At 44.8% G+C, this 18,358-nt stretch overlaps 2 protein-coding genes across 3 annotated transcripts in view; one reads left to right on the forward strand and one right to left on the reverse strand.

Moving 5' to 3' along the window:
- The window catches only part of SETD4 (SET domain containing 4), a 148,997-nt gene that overhangs the window by 53,993 nt on the left and 76,646 nt on the right, over positions 1-18,358 (forward strand). The gene's annotated exons all lie outside the window — the stretch shown is intronic.
- LOC115092551 (carbonyl reductase [NADPH] 1-like) lies at positions 1,675-18,356 on the reverse strand. Its single transcript, XM_029603518.1, has 4 exons — positions 18,207-18,356; positions 12,958-13,272; positions 11,828-11,935; positions 1,675-2,583 (listed from the first exon to the last, which is right to left on the reverse strand). The coding sequence occupies exons 2-4, from the start codon at positions 13,241-13,243 to the stop codon at positions 2,147-2,149; spliced, it is 831 nt and encodes a 276-aa protein (XP_029459378.1). The 5' UTR covers positions 13,244-13,272; positions 18,207-18,356; the 3' UTR covers positions 1,675-2,146.

Below are 18,358 nucleotides of genomic sequence, written 5' to 3' on the forward strand. Positions count from 1 at the left end.
TTGCATGTGAAGAGCGCTTATTGCATTAAGGGATTGATTAACACCTATTTTACCCACGTCTAACTGCACGTTAACAGTGCGCTCGGCTCAGCACACCATATTGCATCGGCCCCCATGGAAGTATCTGCTGCGCTATGCAGGTTACCCCCATATGTCAGTCAGTTTTGCTTGACATGCTTTGCTTATGGACTTGGCTGTACAAGCAGTCCAATGTTTTTTTTCTTTAATGTCTGTGCATCAGTACTCCAGACAGTAAAAAAAAAAAAACGTCATGGCTTGTGCTGGTTGCCTCTAAATCCAAATTCCTCTTTCCTTTCACCCCCCCCTCCCCATTCGAAACAGAGAGTGATTGTAGTTGCATCAAAAGCATCAAGGCTTATTGGTTAAGGGTAGTAATCTCATGCCTTCTATTAAGGGTAGTAACTACTGCTCTGTGCTGGTTACCCCCATGTTTATCAGTTCCCCAGACTGTAAAAGTTGGGGCCCTCCTTAATTTCTGTCTAAATCCAATGCCCCTTTTCCCCTGCCGTTCAAGCAGGGAGCAATGTTGGAGTTGCATGAACAGTATGAAGGCTTATTGGTTAATGGTAGTAATCGCTGCACCAGCAAGTTACACCCCATGCACGCTTTCTTCGTTTCCTTTAGGACTTGGCTGTAGAAGCAGTCCTCTGCTTTTTCCCTTATCCCAGAGCATGGAAGTCAAGGCCCTCAGTTGTCTAAATCCAATTTCTCTTCCCCCCCACCTGCCATCCAAGAGGGAAGCAATGTTGCAGTTGCATTAAAAGCATCAAAGCATATTGGTTAGTGGTAGTAATCTCCATGCCTTCTGCTAAGGGTGGTAACTGCCGTACCAGCAAGTTACCCCCCCCCTGCACACTTATCTCATTTCCAGCTTCTAGCCTTTAGAGATCCACAGTGTTATTGTATGCCCCTTTGAATTCTTTGACTGTTTTCTTCTTCCCCCATCTCCTTTGGAAGGGCATTCCAGGCCTCCACCACCCTGCAGTACTCCCATTTAGGAATGCACGTTTTCTGCGCGCAAAACTCCTTGTTGCATTGGCAGTAAGTTTTTTTTTTTGTGCACAGAAAATGCACCTTCAGGTGTAGGCAGAAAAATGTGTTCAAATGAACGTACCTTTCTGCATCAGCATGTTGGTGAGGAGGTAGGGCCAGGGAGAGGGCAAAGGAATCTGACTTTTCTACTTTTCAAAGTTTCAGAGTGAATTGGGGTGGGGGAGGGGCAGGCAAAGTTAGCATTTGTTTCACAACTCGGGGGCTTCCCCCACCCCACTCGCTTTATAACTTTGAAAGAGATGGGCCTAACTCTACCAAACTTTGTTTAGAGGTAAATGTTTGAGGGGGCATCAGACTTTACAAAGGGGCTGAATCATTTTTTTTTTTTTGCAGAGGGGCACAGAAAGTAGGGAGGGAGACCTTCCACCTGTCCTAATAGCATTTTTAATAAATCCAAGATGCTAATTCTGGTTGACTTATGTACTTTTGAAATGATGCTACACAATATAGAGTAGGTACAACTTTCTTCTACCAGGTAGGGCTAGTGAAACAATTCACCAGAGACCTCATACATGGTAAGAAACCCCATGAAGTATACTTCATGATAAAGCTTCCAAGCTGCAGCTAGAAATCATTAGGTCTCCATGCATTAGCAACTGAATATGAAGAGCTTTAATGGAGGAAAATCACTGAACTAGCAGTGTACTGAAACATGATTACATTTGGAAAGTAAAGACAACTCGAGCAATGAAAGGTTTATTAAATCTTTCAGTTAACTATATTGGTGCATTTAAGTGTAAATGTGTAACTACTGTATTACAATCAACTGTAGAAAATGATTTAATATTGGACTTTGACTTTTCCAGGGCAAGCATGGTTAAGATAACATTACAGTCTTAAGTTATGAGCATAGGGAGGTTGAATATCCATGCAGAAAATCAGCAGTAGAGAACAGATTGAGGGGTGTTCAGGTATTGCCACACTTTCCTGAATTAATGCTGTTCTATGCTTCACATGGGCCATGATTTATAGGCTTTGGATACATAGTAAAATGTTTGCATTCAGGATTAGAGCATTGTTGCTGACTCTTCTACAAGAGACATGAACCAAGAACAATAATTACAGAGGCTGCTTACCATTTTTCCACCTTTTTTTCACTAACATATTGGCCATGAGGCCCTTCTGCATTAACTGGTAATAGAGCCAAATACACTGGGGTCTCTGCTCCCTCGTCGGGAGATTTAGGAGCCTCTGGATCTGTCATGTCTGTCCTCACCCATCCTGGACAGCAGGCATTGAGGAGAATCCCCTCTCCTTTCCTGTTCTCATTTAACTTTCTTGCTTGAATCCTGGACAAGACGGTCACCCCAATTTTGGAAACTCCATAAGCAGTACTGGGCCAGCCCTCTTGGCGGTGCACCCCATCTTTCGTGTCTTTAATAAATTTCTCCATGAGTGTTGCCAGCTCCTCCTCGGTGATGGTCTCACTGCGGAACTTCTTCTGCAGGTCGGGGCTGCAGCCCGAGAGAGCTGTTAAACTATCCATGCTGGAGACATTCACCACTCTTCCTACAAGAATGAAAACATGGATAATGTGCGTCGTACTTCAACATAACAAGAAGGAGAAATTACTACTTACCTGATAATTTCCTTTCCACAAATGAAGGTAGGCCAATCCCCACAAGTGGGTTATGTACCTCTACCAGCAGATGGAGATGGAGTAAAAGCTGACATCACAGATATATAGCCCTGCCCCGACAACAGCCCACCAGTATTCTCTGGACAAATTGATTATACTTGAAAATGATTATTAAATGATTAGTAAAAAGTCATTATTAAATGATTAGTAAAAAGTCATGGGATAGGTGGCGATGTCCTTTCGTGGATTGCAAACTGGCTAAAAGACAGAAAACAGAGAGTAGGATTAAATGGGCAATTTTCTCAGTGGAAGGGAGTGGACAGTGGAGTGCCTCAGGGATCTGTATTGGGACCCTTACTTTTCAATATATTTATAAATGATCTGGAAAGAAATACGACGAGTGAGATAATCAAATTTGCAGATGACACAAAATTGTTCAGAGTAGTTAAATCACAAGCAGATTGTGATAAATTGCAGGAAGTCCTTGTGAGATTGGAAAATTGGGCATCCAAATGGCAGATGAAATTTAATGTGGATAAGTGCAAGGTGATGCATATAGGGAAAAATAACCCATTCTATAATTACACAATGTTGGGTTCCATATTAGGTGCTACAACCCAAGAAAGAGATCTAGGTGTCATAGTGGATAACACATTGAAATCGTCAGTACAGTGTGCTGCGGCAGTCAAAAAAGCAAGCAGAATGTTGGGAATTATTAGAAAGGGAATGGTGAATAAAACGGAAAATGTCATAATGCCTCTGTATCGCTCCATGGTGAGACCGCACCTTGAATACTGTGTACAATTCTGGTCGCCGCATCTCAAAAAAGATATAATTGCGATGGAGAAGGTACAGAGAAGGACTACCAAAATGATAAGGGGAATGGAACAACTCCCCTATGAGGAAAGACTAAAGAGGTTAGGACTTTTCAGCTTGGAGAAGAGACGACTGAGGGGGGGGATATGATAGAGGTGTTTAAAATCATGAGAGGTCTAGAACGGGTAGATGTGAATCGGTTATTTACTCTTTCGGATAGTAGAAAGACTAGGGGGCACTCCATGAAGTTAGCATGGGGCACATTTAAAACTAATCGGAGAAAGTTCTTTTTTACTCAACGCACAATTAAACTCTGGAATTTGTTGCCAGAGGATGTGGTTAGTGCAGTTAGTATAGCTGTGTTTAAAAAAGGATTGGATAAGTTCTTGGAGAAGTCCATTACCTGCTATTAAGTTCACTTAGAGTATAGCCACTGCCATTAGCAATGGTAACATGGAATAGACTTAGTTTTTGGGTACTTGCCAGGTTCTTATGGCCTGGATTGGCCACTGTTGGAAACAGGATGCTGGGCTTGATGGACCCTTGGTCTGACCCAGTATGGCATTTTCTTATGTTCTTATGTTCTTATTAACAATGAAAAACTCATGCTTCCTATTAACCAAAGGGGGAACACTGAGCTCAGACAAAACAATGAACATTTACTAAACTGAAGAGCTGGATAAGTCACTTATCTATTCACCAATGAAAAGCAAAAACAACGGTCTGCATTGTGCACACCTAAAGGGCGAACCAAAGGCAAAAATCAGCAGCTGAGGGAGGGTCAGGGATTGGCCTGCCTTCATTATAGGAAAGGAAATTATCAGGTAAGTAGTAATTTCTCCTTCCTCTGCACTGAGGCAGGCCAAGCCTCACCAGTACTAAAGCTACTCCCAAACAGGGTGGGAAGCTGCCCGCAGTCCAGTCAAAACCACCAGCGCAAATGCAGTGTCCTCCCGAGTCCGAACAGCCAAGCAGTAATGCTTAGAGAATGTGTATAAAGACGACCATGTCTCTACTTGGCAAATCTTAGCAGGAGACTATAATCAAATCCCTGCCCATGATACTGCCTGAGCCCTTGTGGAATGCAGTCTAATCTGCTTTGGCAAAGGAATCTCTGCAACCACATAGGCGGCCATGATGACTTCCTTAATGTAGGCTCACCCTGTTTAACTCCACCATGGAGTACAAACAGAGAATCAGACTTTCGTACAGATTTAGTAACCTTCAGTTACCGCAACAGATGCCGCTTGACCTCCAAGGTTTGCAAAAGACGATACTCTCATCTCTGTCCCTGTCCAAAGTGAGCAGAGAAATAGACTAATTCAATTAAAAGTCCGAAACCACTCCCGGTTAAAAAAGAAAAGGCACAGGCCGAAGCTGTACAGCTCCTGGAGTCACACACAGAAAAACCTCACAGTAAGAAAAAGCCTGCAGTTTGGAAACAGAACAGATTGCCACTAGAAAAATAGTCTTCAAGTTAAGCAGCCACAAGGAGAGGTCAAGTAGCAGCCAAAAAGTCGGACCTGACAAAACATTCAGGACCAGATTAAGGTCCCACAGAGGCATCGCAATCACAAGGGAAGACTAAGATGCTTAACTCCCTCCAAGAACTGAGACATATCTGGATGGGAAGACAAGAGCTCACCGTTGACTCACCCTCTATAACAAGCGAGAGCTGCCACTTGAACCTTCAAGGTGTTAAGGGCCAAACCTTTACGCAGTCCTTCCTGTAAAAATTCCAAAACTAAAGGAATTTCCCTTTTGAGAAGTTGAGAACCTGGTTCCTCACACCAGACTTCAAACTCTCCAAAATCTAAAGTAAGCCAAAGACATAGAAATCATTGTAGAATAACCACACTTCAATAAGTGAGCCCTCTCATGGGCCAAACCTGGATCTTCATACAGAATGGGTCCCTGCTGCAACAGATCTTTCCAAAGTGAGAGGGGACTGCCCACCAGCAGTCTCTACAGATTGGCATACCTAGGCCTCCGGGGCTAATCTGAGCCACCAAAAGTATGGTGCCCTCCTGTCTTGCAAACTTCTGAACAATCCTGCTTATCAGAGGCCAGGGCAGGAAGGTATATGATATCCTGCCGCGCAGCCAAACCTGAACAAGAGCATTGCTGTCCAGCATCTACGGATCCCTTCTGTGACTGAAGAACCGCAGAACTTTCGCGTTGCTGGATGTCGCCAGCAAGCCCAGGTACGAGCATCCCCTAGTGCTCCACTATTAGCTGAATAGCTTCATCTGCTAACTCCTACTCTCCTGGGTCCAGGTTCTTCCTGCTGAGAAAGTTGGCCCTTGCATTGTCCTTTCTGGCAATGTGGGAGATGGATATGGCTAGCAGATGTTGCTCTGCCCATACCATTATTATTATCCTCCGACACCTGCTGGCTTCTGGTTTCGTCCTGGTGATTGATGTAGGCCAGCATTGTTGTATTGTCTGACATTATCCTGACTGCCTGAGCCTCCAGACGTTCAGAGAATCGCAAACAAGCCAACTGTACTGCCTATGCTTCCAATCGATTGCTGCTCCACTTCCATTCCTCAGCAGTCCAGTGACCTTGCACCAGTAAATCCTGACAGCGAGCCCCCCCCCAACCCAGGAGGCTCTCAACTGTCGTAAGCACCAATCAATCCGGCGTCTCCAAGGAAACTCCCTTCCTTAGATGATCCATCTGCAACCACCACTGCAACTGGACGCTCACCTCCAATGGTAAGTGAAGTCTCACTCTGTAGTCCTCCGACTGCAGACTTCACCTGGAAAGCAATGTGTGCCAAGAAGGCTGCATATGGGCCCTCACCGAGGGAACAACCTCTAACGTAGCTGCCATCAAACCCAGGACCTGTAGATAAGACCATACCATCAGGCGAATAGTCCTCAGCACGTGAACTGAGCAATTAACTTCTGAATGCGACTCTCCAGCAGAAAACCTCTGCCCTGCTTCATCTCGAAAAAAATGCTGAGATACTCCAGTATCTGAGATGGCTGCAATTTGCTCTTGGCCAGGTTCATCATCCAGCCTAGATCCTACAGTAAGGAGACCACCCTGCGAGAAGCCAGATGGCTCTCCTCCATGCTCATAATTCAAATCAATCAGTTGTTCAGATATGGGTAAACTAGGATGCCATCTTTGCGCAAGGCTGCTGCTACCACCACTATGACCTTGGAGAAGGTCCCGAGTGCAGTGGTCAGCCCAAAGGGCAGGGCCTGAAACTGGTAATGACATCCGAGCACAGTAAACCTCAGGAACTGTTTATGTTCCTGGCAAATGGGATATACAGATATACTTCCGTCAGATCCAGAGACTTGAGGTATTCCCGTGATTGTACTACCATTATTACAGAGCACACAGTCTCCATTCAGAAATGAGTCACCCTCAAATGACTATTGACTCCTTTGAGATCCAGGATGGGTCAAAAAGACCCCCTCCTTCTTGGATATGACAAAATAGATGTAACAGCAGCCTGTAGTTTTTTGCAATTCAAGAACAGGAATTATGGCCTTCAAGTCCAATAGCCTCCTTAAGATAGTCTCCACTGCCACCCTCTTATGAGGGGAGTTGTGTGTAGAAATCAAAGGCATCCAGAGGAATGCAAAGGAATTCTAGAGCATATCCATCCCAAATCACTTCCAAGACCCATTGGTCTGACGTGATCTGGACCCACCTCTGATAAAAGGGAAATAGGCACCCACCTATCTTCTGCACCAGCAGATGAGTCCACAAACCTTCATTAAGAAGATTGAGAGGTGCCACTCCTGGAGCCAGCATCCTTCCAAGGTGAAAGGACTGATCCCTACTGAAGGGATGAGGTCTCTGAGAGGAAGCCCCCCCGTAAGGACAAAATTGCCTATAGTCTCGAGAGCAGCCATTTGTCCGAAAAGGACGTGAAGCTGGCTTCTTATCCTCCGGCAAACAAGGGATCTGGGCTCCCCCCCCCCCCAATCTATTTGCCATCTTCTCTAATTCACTGCCAAATAAGAGAGAACTCTTAAAGGGCAACTTAGTGAGATTGGACTTAGAAATAGTGTCTGTCGATCAATTTTGTAGCCACAGCTGACATCTAGCCACTATCATGGAAGCAACTCCTCTGGTGGTGGTGCGAACAAGGTCACAGCCTGCATCAGCTAAGAAGGTGGCTTCCGGTTCCATTACCACTCTGCCACCCGAAATCGTTCCTTCAGACTCCTGAGAGAAATGCAGACTAGCTCGAGCCACCAGAGAACAACAAGAAGCAATCTGTAAATTTATTGAAGCTGCCGAGGTAGAAAAGGGTTTTCCCCACATCTTATGTAAAACGCATCCAACACAGCATGTGGTGGTAAGACAGTTGGTTCAGGCGGCATTTCAAATATCTTTAGGATGCTGAGAACCTCCGCCCGAGGGTCAGGAAGTTTTCCTGTTTCAATGTTTAGTAGCGATCCTACTTTTTCTATAAATTTAGCGTAGGATAGATCCTCTGGAGGAGAATATGGTTCGGGAAGGCCCTCGGGAGGGTCTGATGGAAAACCCGTAGATGACTAAGGGGGCGACGTAGACCATTGTGAATGTGGAGAATCTGGCCGATCCGGAACTGGAATTGATTTTTCTTTTTGCTTTGGTGGTGGGACCACTGGGATATGTGGAGTAGAAACTGGAGACTGTGAACCCGGGTTCCGTGGATGTATCTCATTGAGATCATGGAAAAAGGACGTCAAAGCAAAAGAAATTTGTGACATCGCCTTTGATGCTAACGTATGATGTGAAGGCGTAGGAAATGGTTCTGAAGGAGGGGGTGATGCCCCTAAAGAGAAATCCTGAGAAGGGCGACTTGGTTCCATATGGTGACTTGACTGAGATCTCAGAGAAGAGGACCAATCGGATTGAGAACTCTCCCCCTCTGACGATTGATTAGTAGATAGGTGAACTATTTCTACATCAGAATCTGTACATGGTGATTCAGCCCTTTGGAGACGTTTTGTCTTGGCTTTCTGTTTGACATGGTGCTCATGTTGGGGTGCATCTTGGGGAGAGGTCAGAAGTGGAGCTATAGGTGGGTCCTGATGTTTTATACGCATTGCATTACCCTGATGGTGATGGTGAACATGCTTTCTTTTCTGAACATTGTGTTGGGATGACCCAGATAGCGAAGCAGCCCTCCCCGAAGCACCGTCTGAAGCACCTAGTCTCAAAACGGCGTCTTGAATTAGTTGTGGCGCCGTTGCGCTGTGAGATGTGCCATTGCGCCGTGCTTCATGGGGCTACGGTTGCTTTTCCCGTGCTCAGAGTGCTTCGGCGTCAAGGAGCGGGAACAAGGGGGCACAGAACCCTGTGACCCCAATGGCGCAGCTGACTTATCTCTTGAGGGATTCGAAGCCCCGATCTCCTTTCGCGGCCCTGGTGGTGGCAACCATCTGGCCAAGTCCCCTTCCAAGAAGTCTATCTTCTTGGCGGCTTCTTTTTCATCTTCTTCGCCAGGCCCGGCGAAGAATGAGGGGACCGTAGGCGCACGATTTTTTCGGCGCGCTATCTTCGGGCCCGGGACGACATCCGACCACAGTCTCTGCAAGAGGCTGTGTCATGCTCCGGGCCCAAACAAATGTAACAATAATTATGTCCATCGGTGATGGACATAATTTTGCCACATTGGCAATATTTAAAGCCCGATGGCTTCGGAGCCATCACTAACTCGAAAAAAGTCGAAAAATGAAGAGACGAGGAGAGGAGAAAAAACCGCCCGCGTGCAGTCCTCGCGGAAAAAAAGAGACTGAGGTAAATCAAGCAATCGCGCAGGAACCTCACTGCGCAGACGTACAGAGTTCAAAACTCTGCACTCTAGGAGAAGCTCCACCTGCCGGTCGCGCGACGACGCTCCCAGACAGCATGGCTAATTCAGGCTGCTATCACCGGGAAACAAAGATTCCAGTGGGACTGGACTGCAGAAAGTCGAGAGGTCAATTTGTTTTTCTTTTTGCTCCAAACACAATCCTTTTTTCCTCCGAGAAAAAGCAGAAATATATTGCTCATGACCCTAGATTCAGCTGCTAGTCTTCACTACTCCTGGAAGAATCATCTTAAACCTGTAGATATAAGATTCTCAAAATCTAAATTTAACTAAGCGACAGATGAACTCCGCACTCTGGATGAACATAATTTAGAGTGCATGCACACTTTTTGGGATCCCTGGGCTATACATACAATATCTAAGACTGGTGCAGGAGCACCCACTCCTTGAACTGATGCATAGAATCAGTGGTGTAAATTGTGCCCAAGCAGCTCCTGCAGTGAAGGGGGTCCCAAGAAAGGAGGAAGTGGCCCACCTGCAGATGCTCAGGGATCTTCTGAAGTGGAATCCCGCTGGGGGTCCTTTCTGAAGTTATCACTTAGGGGGGCCCTTAATCTGAATTTATACCACTGCACAGGATCCATCACTGCCTCAAAAGATAAAGGGTCTTCAACTTCAGAGGAACAGCAAAAGCGGGGACACTGCAAAGCTACAGCCCCTAGGGAAAAAAAAAAAGAAAAGGCAAATGCTGCAATTGCAGTATTTTCATCCTTCAAGGGAGCAATTTAAGGGAGTCTCCCAGAGTAAACACTATAAAGCTGAGCAAGTGTGGATTGGGCAGACAGGAAGGCCCATGTGGTCTTCATCTGCTGTCACATTTCTGTTTTACCTGGGAAGAGGGCCCTTTTCAAGTCTGTTGTACCCTCCCTCGCCCCTCCATGGGGAAAAGAGGCAGCCCCTGAGGCAGAGCTAGGATAGAACTGGTAGGAAACATGCAAAGAGTTTAACTGCTTGCTTATCCTTTCCAGGGATGAGGTGTTTGCACCTGCGAGCTCTGCAGGTACTTATGTACTTGAGGGCCCTACCTGAGAAGGGAGTTTCCCTTTGAAAAATGGCAAGCAGACTCGTGGTTACAAAATAGCCGCAGGCCTTTAAGCTCTGTGGGAAGGCTGAAAATTGGCCTTTTAAACTTTCTTTGCTGAAAAATTGTTTTTGTTAGTTTATTTCATCAGTCCTTATCTCCCCCCCCCCCCAAAAAAAAAAAATCCCCCCAGACAACTGGGGGATTTAAATCCTCAGCTGTAAGCATGAAATGCAAAAGAAAGTTCAAACTGCAAGAGGATGAGGAGTGAAGTAAAAACAGATCTGACAGAATATTTGAAAGTGTAACATTCTTGTTATTTGTAATGCCTACTTTAAACAGCATGCAAAAGGAACAGGGGAAAAAATCTGTATCACTTGAAAGGAAAAATTCTCTGAAAATTTCCATCATCTCTGACCATAAGCCACTGCTAGAATGAAGAAAGAATTAAATATTTTCTTGGATACCACATGCAACTTAAATGTTGTATGTCTATCAAATGTTAATTTTTCTTTCCTTAAAATGTCTCTCTTAAGATCTCCAGACCACTTAATAAATTGCAAGTAAAATGTTTAAAGTTCCAATTGGCCTCTCATGCTCCTTGCATTTTCTAAACTTTCCATCCCAGAACACAGTAGCAAAAAACAGACTGCTGCTGTTAGCGATCAATCTGGATGCTCTGTGCTATGCAAGTTTGCAGGAGAAGGTTCTGTGCTAGCGAGGGAGATCAGTAAACAAGGTCACAGCTAGGCACAAGACGGACTTTTTGTCAAAGCCAGATTATTACATTTCAGAATGACACAGTGTACATAAACGTCAGTATTGGACTGCTGACATAATCTTCTCAATCACAGCAACTGCTCTAATTTCTCAATCCATTTAATCTTTGTAAGGCTCTGTATTTATAGCGCTTCTGAAATGTAGGCAAATCGGCTGAGATATCACCTAACCTTCTCTACTTCCATACTATAGCTTGAGAATAATCTATTAACCAAAAATGGTTTTCTAAACTACTGATGAATAAAACAAATGAAGTATGGTTTGTCACTAGCTCTTACCATTGCTTCACTAAGCTTAGGGATGTTGCCTCAGTAGCTGGAGGGTCTTTGGTTATTGGAGCCAGGCAATTTCCAAACCCGCTTGGACCTTTAAGGGGGTCACTGTCTTACTGATAACCTCCTTGTAAGCCATCCATGTTAGGCAAATAATTTTCGGCACATTTCCATGAGCATTGGATGTAAAGCCAGAGCTTTAACTTTCAGTCATATTACAGAGCTTTTGCATATTTAACCTGTTTAATTGTGATTTACCCTTTAATTTTATTGTGATCCACTCTAAGTGGCTGACAAGCCATGAAAGGTGGAATATAAATCCTGAACTATATTTGACTACCATTGTAAGTGATTTGGTGTAGCACATTAACTTCTGATAACTGCAAAGGCAAGAGAGTGCAGGGAAAGCATCTTCAATAATACTGTACCAGTCCAACAGTCGTCATACTGAGCTTACCATTTGCTTTTATCAATGGCAGTAACTCCGTGCAGACATCCTTGGTTGCAAAAAAGTTTGTTTTTAGGGTCACTTCGGCTTGGATGTGGAATGGAGTGGTGTCAGCATCTTTTAATATGACAAAAGAGGGGGAAAAAGAAACATCAATAACCAGCTAAGTTAAACAGCCTTATTCTTTAGCAGTGGTAGGCCACCTCCCATACTGTACATGATGCAGAGGTTACAGAGCTTGGATCTGTCAGAAGTTAGATTCAAACCTGGTGGTGGATAAGACTGGGGTACAGCGTCTCACCACAATTCTCTTCCCTCACCCCCACCCTGATAAGAGACCCATAGCAGATATTCACATTCTGTATTGCCACAAAGGCTGAAAATTGAATGTTTACCCTTGACAACCCAAATCCTCACATGCGTCCAGCTACCATGACTCCTGATCTCTACGCATCCCATGTCGGAGCTTCGAGCACACATCCCTTTCCTAATGGGTAAGTTTCAGAAGGACTCAAATCTACCACATCACCCATGAAGACCACGGCAGAATGAAAACACCACTTTCTCAGACAGCTTAGAACTGAAGGAACATTCAGTGTGTGTCTGCAACAAGTCCTATTTTCAATGTCAAATATACCAAAGGTGGTCTCCCACAAGCTTTTTACATGAATACAATGGGTACCATTAATCCTCAAGCTGTCTGATGTAGTTTACTAAATATATTGATAATAAAAATAAAAACAGATGTGGATGTTCAGCGTTTCATCCAAATAAGATCCTTTGAATAAGGAAATTTAAAAAACCCAAAACCCTTTGTAGCTAAACGAAAGCTTTCAAAGAGGTGATGAAAAAAGGGAACGTTACTCAGTAACAGTGGGATAGAGTAGGGACAAGGAGGTTAGAGTAATTTCATATGGAGGGGGTGCAGACATATCAAACCCATAAACAGCCAGCATAAACCAGGTAAAGTCTTATGAAGGACATTTGCAAAACTGGCTTTATGGGAGGCTAACAAAGAAACGTAAATCCTGGGTGCTGAAAGTGTCAAAGCACTATAACGGCAAGTAAAGAGTTCCATCCCCACATTTATTTACAAAGCAAGTCAACGTTTTACGTAGACAGCAGCACTTTCAGTGTACCTTTGAAAATAATCGCTGCGTTGTTGATGAGCACATCTATGCTGCTGTACTCCCGCTGCAGGAAATCCCGGAGGTTCCTGATGCTCTGCAGGTCCATGATGTCCAGCTGGTGGAACAGAGGTTTCAAACCTTCTCCTTGAAGCTCTTTTACTGCTGCCTCCCCCAGCTTCGGGTCCCGGGCTGTCAGGTACACGTCCCCAGTAAACTGCTTGCACAGAGCCCGCACTATAGCAAACCCGATGCCTTTATTACCCCCCGTCACCACCGCTACGCGTACACTGGCCATCCTCGAGCTAACAAGAATCAGATAGAAAGCTGGAGAGAGAAAGCAAAGCAATCAGACACAGAATATGGGGCAGGAAGAAGGGGGGCATCTCACAGCCCAGGGGTGGAGTGGTTTGAGGGGGTCTGGGAGGAGTGGCAGTGTCCAGGCCCGTGGCGGCGAAGAAGCCCGACCCTGTGACTGCCACTGGCTGGAAGTGCTGAAATTAAACACAGCGGCCAGCCACAAAGAGGCCAGCCGCGCCAGGATGTCCCGCTTCCAAATTGGCAGAGAACCGCGATAGAGTAGGGATTCCCCAAAGCGGCAGCAGTGAGCGCGGCAAAGGCACAATTAAAGTAAAAGTGGCAGATGGGGCAATTGGAGCTCCCAGCGGCCGTAAAAGCAGGCAGATTGGGAGCCACTGGAGCCTAGAGATATCCGGCTTGAGTGCTGTGACATTTTTCTAAAATAAATGTTTGCTGCTTCAGTGCGGCTGAGAAGGCAGTGGCAGCCCTGGGAAATCTGCCACTGTGAAATTAAAGGGGAACACAGCATTGGGGCTCTAAGCAAAGTATGTGTGAGAGACAGAGACTGGGCAGGGAGGTGACTGGGGTGTGTGTATGAGACAGAGACTGGTCGTAGGGTTTAATTGGGTGTGTATGTGTGGAAGTGACTTGTGGGCCCTAAAGAAGAGGACCGTGAAGACAGAGCTTCAGCAGCCACTGCTGCTCCTGGTATGTGCTTTCAAGGGAAAGAAGTAGGAGAGTTGCTGGAGAGGGTAAGTAAAGGTGGCATTTTAAGTTTATTTTTCTTGATTGACAGCCATTTTAATTATTGGGTATTATGTGATGTCTGCTGTTTTGAAATATTTTATTGATATTTGGACAACTTTTAATAATTTTTATGAGTTTTAATTGTTTGACCTTATTCTGTTCATCAGCTATTTTGAAACATTTATTAATATAGTTTACAATTATTTCTGTGTGGGGATCTATAGCAGCTTGCTTGTTCTCTTTTCCTAATAGGAGGTGTATTAGTGTTTAGGACCTGATTGAATATTTGTAGTGTTGCCTTTTCATAGATAGGGTTGTTATATGTTCCATAATGCAGGTGTAACTTTCTGCAGATTAATTTCTGTGCATTATTGCAGATCCTGGGAGTGTGTTAGGTGCTATATTTCTCTTTCCATTTCTCCAAGTTTGCACTGCATGCAGAGTGGCTTTTTTTTTGTTTTTTTCATTCCAGTTTGTCTCCCTATTTATAATGTGTGGTCTTTCTGTACTTGGTGAAGGTCTGTCCTGTGTGTGTGACCGAGGTGAGGTATTTTACTAGCATGTAGGCAATTGTATCAATCTTATTTGTTGTGTTTTCTCAATAGGATATGCATTAGTGGTAAATTATTACCTTTTCATAAGGAGGGCTATTGTGCCTGGTAGTAAAGGGAGTTTGTTTTGCTTTTACTGAGATGTCATCAGAACATCTTTTTTTTGCATGGTGAGTTCTATGAGTAATGCCCTAGTTCTGCTCTGCATCCATTGTTGGAGGTCAAGGGGGTTCCCATGGATGCAGAGTGTATGTTTACATATAGCCCCATGACTGTCATATGTTCAGTGTCACGCATGTGAGAACCATCTGCCAGTTGTGCCCCGGCCGAAAAAAGGTTGAGAACCACTTCTCTAGGGTATACATTTACATTTTTAAGTCTATCCCCATATGTTTTACAATAAAGATCACTGACCATTTTGTAGCCACCCTCTGCATTGACTCCATCCTGTTTATTATATTTGTTTGAAGGTGCAATCTCCAGAATTGTACACAGTATTCCAAATAAGGTCTCACCAGGGAATTATTCAAGGCAATATTACCTCCTTTTTTCTGTTACCCTTTCCTCTCCCTATGCACCTATAATTCAGTTATTTTGAAAAAAATCTAGCTACAATTCTAGTAACTTTAAATCATATGGATAAAATCTCTATTGTGTCCCAATGTGAAGCCTTTGGCATCTTGTTGCTTAGGCAACATTTCTTCTTGGGTAGCCTCTATACCAGGGGTCGGGAACCCATGGCTCGCGAGCCAGATATGGCTCTTTTGAGGGCTGCATCTGGCTCGCAGACAAGTGTCGCCACACTTTCCCGCTGACCCAGCTGCTCCCCGGTCCTCCTCCGCCCGGGCTTAAAATGCTGTCAGCCCGGGCGGAACGCAGCAGGACAGCTGGAGTCAGCGGCACCTGCGTGCTCTCTTCTTCCTCCCCCCCCCCCCCGCGGCCCGGAAGAGGAAGTGGAGAGTATCGGGTGCGTGAGCGGTAAGAAGAGGCCACGCTAGTGCGCTCGGCATCGGCCCGAAGAAAAGAAGACTGCAGCGCAGCTCGGAGGAAAATGAAGAGGTTCAACCACGGCCGATGGGACTCCGCCTCCGCGAGGGCTGAAAATGAAGGAGGTTAGCGTTGGGAGGAGGCAGCTGCTGCCGCGAGTTCCCGGGGTGGGGGTGGGGGAGAGAGAGAGTGAATGAGCGAGCAAACACATGCTTGCTCGCTCATTCACTCTCTCTCCCCCCCACCCTGGGAACTCGCAGCAGCAGCAGCCTCCTCCCAACGCTAACCTCCTTCATTTTCAGCCCTCGCGGAGGCGGAGTCCCATCGGCCGTGGTTGAACCTCTTCATTTTCCTCCGAGCCGCGCTGCAGTCCTCTTTTCTTCGGGCCGATGCCGAGCGCACTAGCGTGGCCTCTTCTTGCCGCTCACGCACCCGATACTCTCCACTTCCTCTTCCGGGCCGCGGGGGGGGGGGGGGGGGGCTGTGTGTGTGTGTGTAAGTGAGAGATTGCATGTATGTGAATGATTGAGAGCCTGTACATGTGAAAGAGAGTATGTCTGTGATTGAGAGCCTGCCTGTGAGAGAGAGAGAGCATGAATGTAAGTTTACCATTGGGAACCTGCTTGTGTAAGTTTGTGATTGAAAACCTGTTTGTGTGAAAGAGTATGTGTGTATGATAGAGATCCTTTGTGTGTGAGAGAAATCATGTGTATGTATGATTAAGAGCCTGTGTGTATAAGTAAGAGAGAGGTCATGTGTGTCTGTGTGTGACTGAGAGCTGGTTTAGGTGATGGAGCATGTGAGTATGTGATTGAGAGCCTGTGTTTAAATGAGAGAGAGAGACCATGTGTGTCTGTGTGTGATTGAGAGCTGATTTAGGTGAGGGAGCATGTGAGTATGTGATTGAGAGCCTGTGTGTAAATGAGAGAAAGAGAGGACATGTTTGTAAGCATGTGAATGAGAGTCTGTGTGTGAGAGAAAAAGACAGCATGTATTTATGTGATTGAAAGCCTGTGTGTGTGTGTAAGCGTGAAAAGATAGACAGCATGTGTGTAAATGTGTAATTAAGAGCCTATATAAGTGAGAGAGAAAAAACATGTGTATATGTGAGTACTGAGAGCATGTGTGTATAGGTGTGTCATTGAGAGCCAGTGTGAGAGAGAGCGCTGGTATGTGACTGAGAGAGGAGAAAGTTCCAAGCAAACCACCCCGCCTCCTGCTAATTCAGAACAATCTCAGGACACCTGGATATCAAACGTTCCCAGGTATGCAGAGCAAAACATTTTTGTATCCTTATTATTTTTCATTACTGGGTCTTTGTGTCTGCTATTTTGAAATATTTTGTTGGTATCTGGAAATGTTTTATATGAGTTTTTAATTATTGGATATTCCACTCATCAGCTGTTTCGAAATATGTTCTTTTTGTTAGTACAGTTTTACTGCTGATGATTTTATATTTCTTGATTTGTTTTATAAGGATGGGTGATGTTTCTTTTTTCCTTTGTTACACTGCATACAGAGACTCTGGCTTGTTGCAGTTTCCAATTCAGTTTTTTTCTGCATGCTTCTTGTTATGCGTTTTGGTCTCTTTATTCTATGTTAGGTGAGGGACAGCACGTGATTCAGGTGACATTTTCTGCTGGCGTGTAGTTTCTGTGTAGGACCTTATAGCAGCCTGACTTGGTCCGTTTTCCTAATAGGAGATGTATTGGTGTCTTAAGGCCTGGTGTAATATTTTCAGAGACTTATTGTACTTTAAAAGTGTGATCTTACATAAAATGCACACATTTACTTGTATTTAGTTTTAAACATATTGTATGGCTCTCATGGAATTACATTTTAAAATATGTGGCGTTTATGGCTCTCTCAGCCAAAAAGGTTCCTGACCCCTGCTCTATACATTAATGGATGACTGGATGGCAGCAACTCTGCTGTCCACCAGAACTGGGCTGCTCCCTGGATCCTGATGCAGCTAGGGAACTGAGCCTGATGCCACACACCATGTCAGAGAGACTTAGGAAAGGGAAGGAGATCAAAGTGGCTTCTCCCTCCTGCTGTTTTTAGTACCTTACATGTGCAGGGCACAAGGTGTTGAGCGGCAGAAAGAATGAAAGGGGAATAGATGCCAGGGAGCAAGATAAAAATGCACTTATATAAGACAATGACAACTATAGCATAATGGTCTGAGTTAAATTGGACTATTATCTTTCTTTTGCATATGAGAACATACCGAAAGATTTGTATATAACTGGTACTCCCACTACATCGACCTATAAGAGTGAGTAATGCTTGAGGCGCATTTAAACATCCGGCTCCTGAACTGTTTGGGCTACGACTCTAGGCTTGCTATAATATGTCCAACCTGGAGAGTTTTTCACTACTAACATCCATCAATGAAGAGTTGCCGACATTACCTGGATCTTGTATGTACATGCCCAAATAATTCCTGTCAACGGGGATAGTTTTTTTTTTTTAATGTTTAATACCCGGATGATTCCCCTTTCCCTAGACTTTTGCGGTATGCGTATGCTCGGATGTTTTTACGTAACTAGTTTATTTTTAATGATTTTTTTTTAATGTAACGTTGGAATCCGCTTGATCTTTGGAATATAAGTATTAAAAATAAATAAAAAATATTTCACAACCCCTCCCGAACTATTCCTCCTTGCTGTTTACCTCTTCTTTTTCCGACTAGATTTTCGCTGCCCGTAAAGCAAAACGAATCGGACGGGCACTGTTAGTTTTCCTTCTCCCGGCGGGGAGCAGTCGTTACCATATAAGCGGGTGCGTGCAGTTAATAGCTCCATTAACCTTTATTGGGGCGAGGG

The sequence above is a fragment of the Rhinatrema bivittatum genome, chromosome 5, assembly GCF_901001135.1.
Source record: "Rhinatrema bivittatum chromosome 5, aRhiBiv1.1, whole genome shotgun sequence".
Taxonomy (NCBI): domain Eukaryota; kingdom Metazoa; phylum Chordata; class Amphibia; order Gymnophiona; family Rhinatrematidae; genus Rhinatrema; species Rhinatrema bivittatum.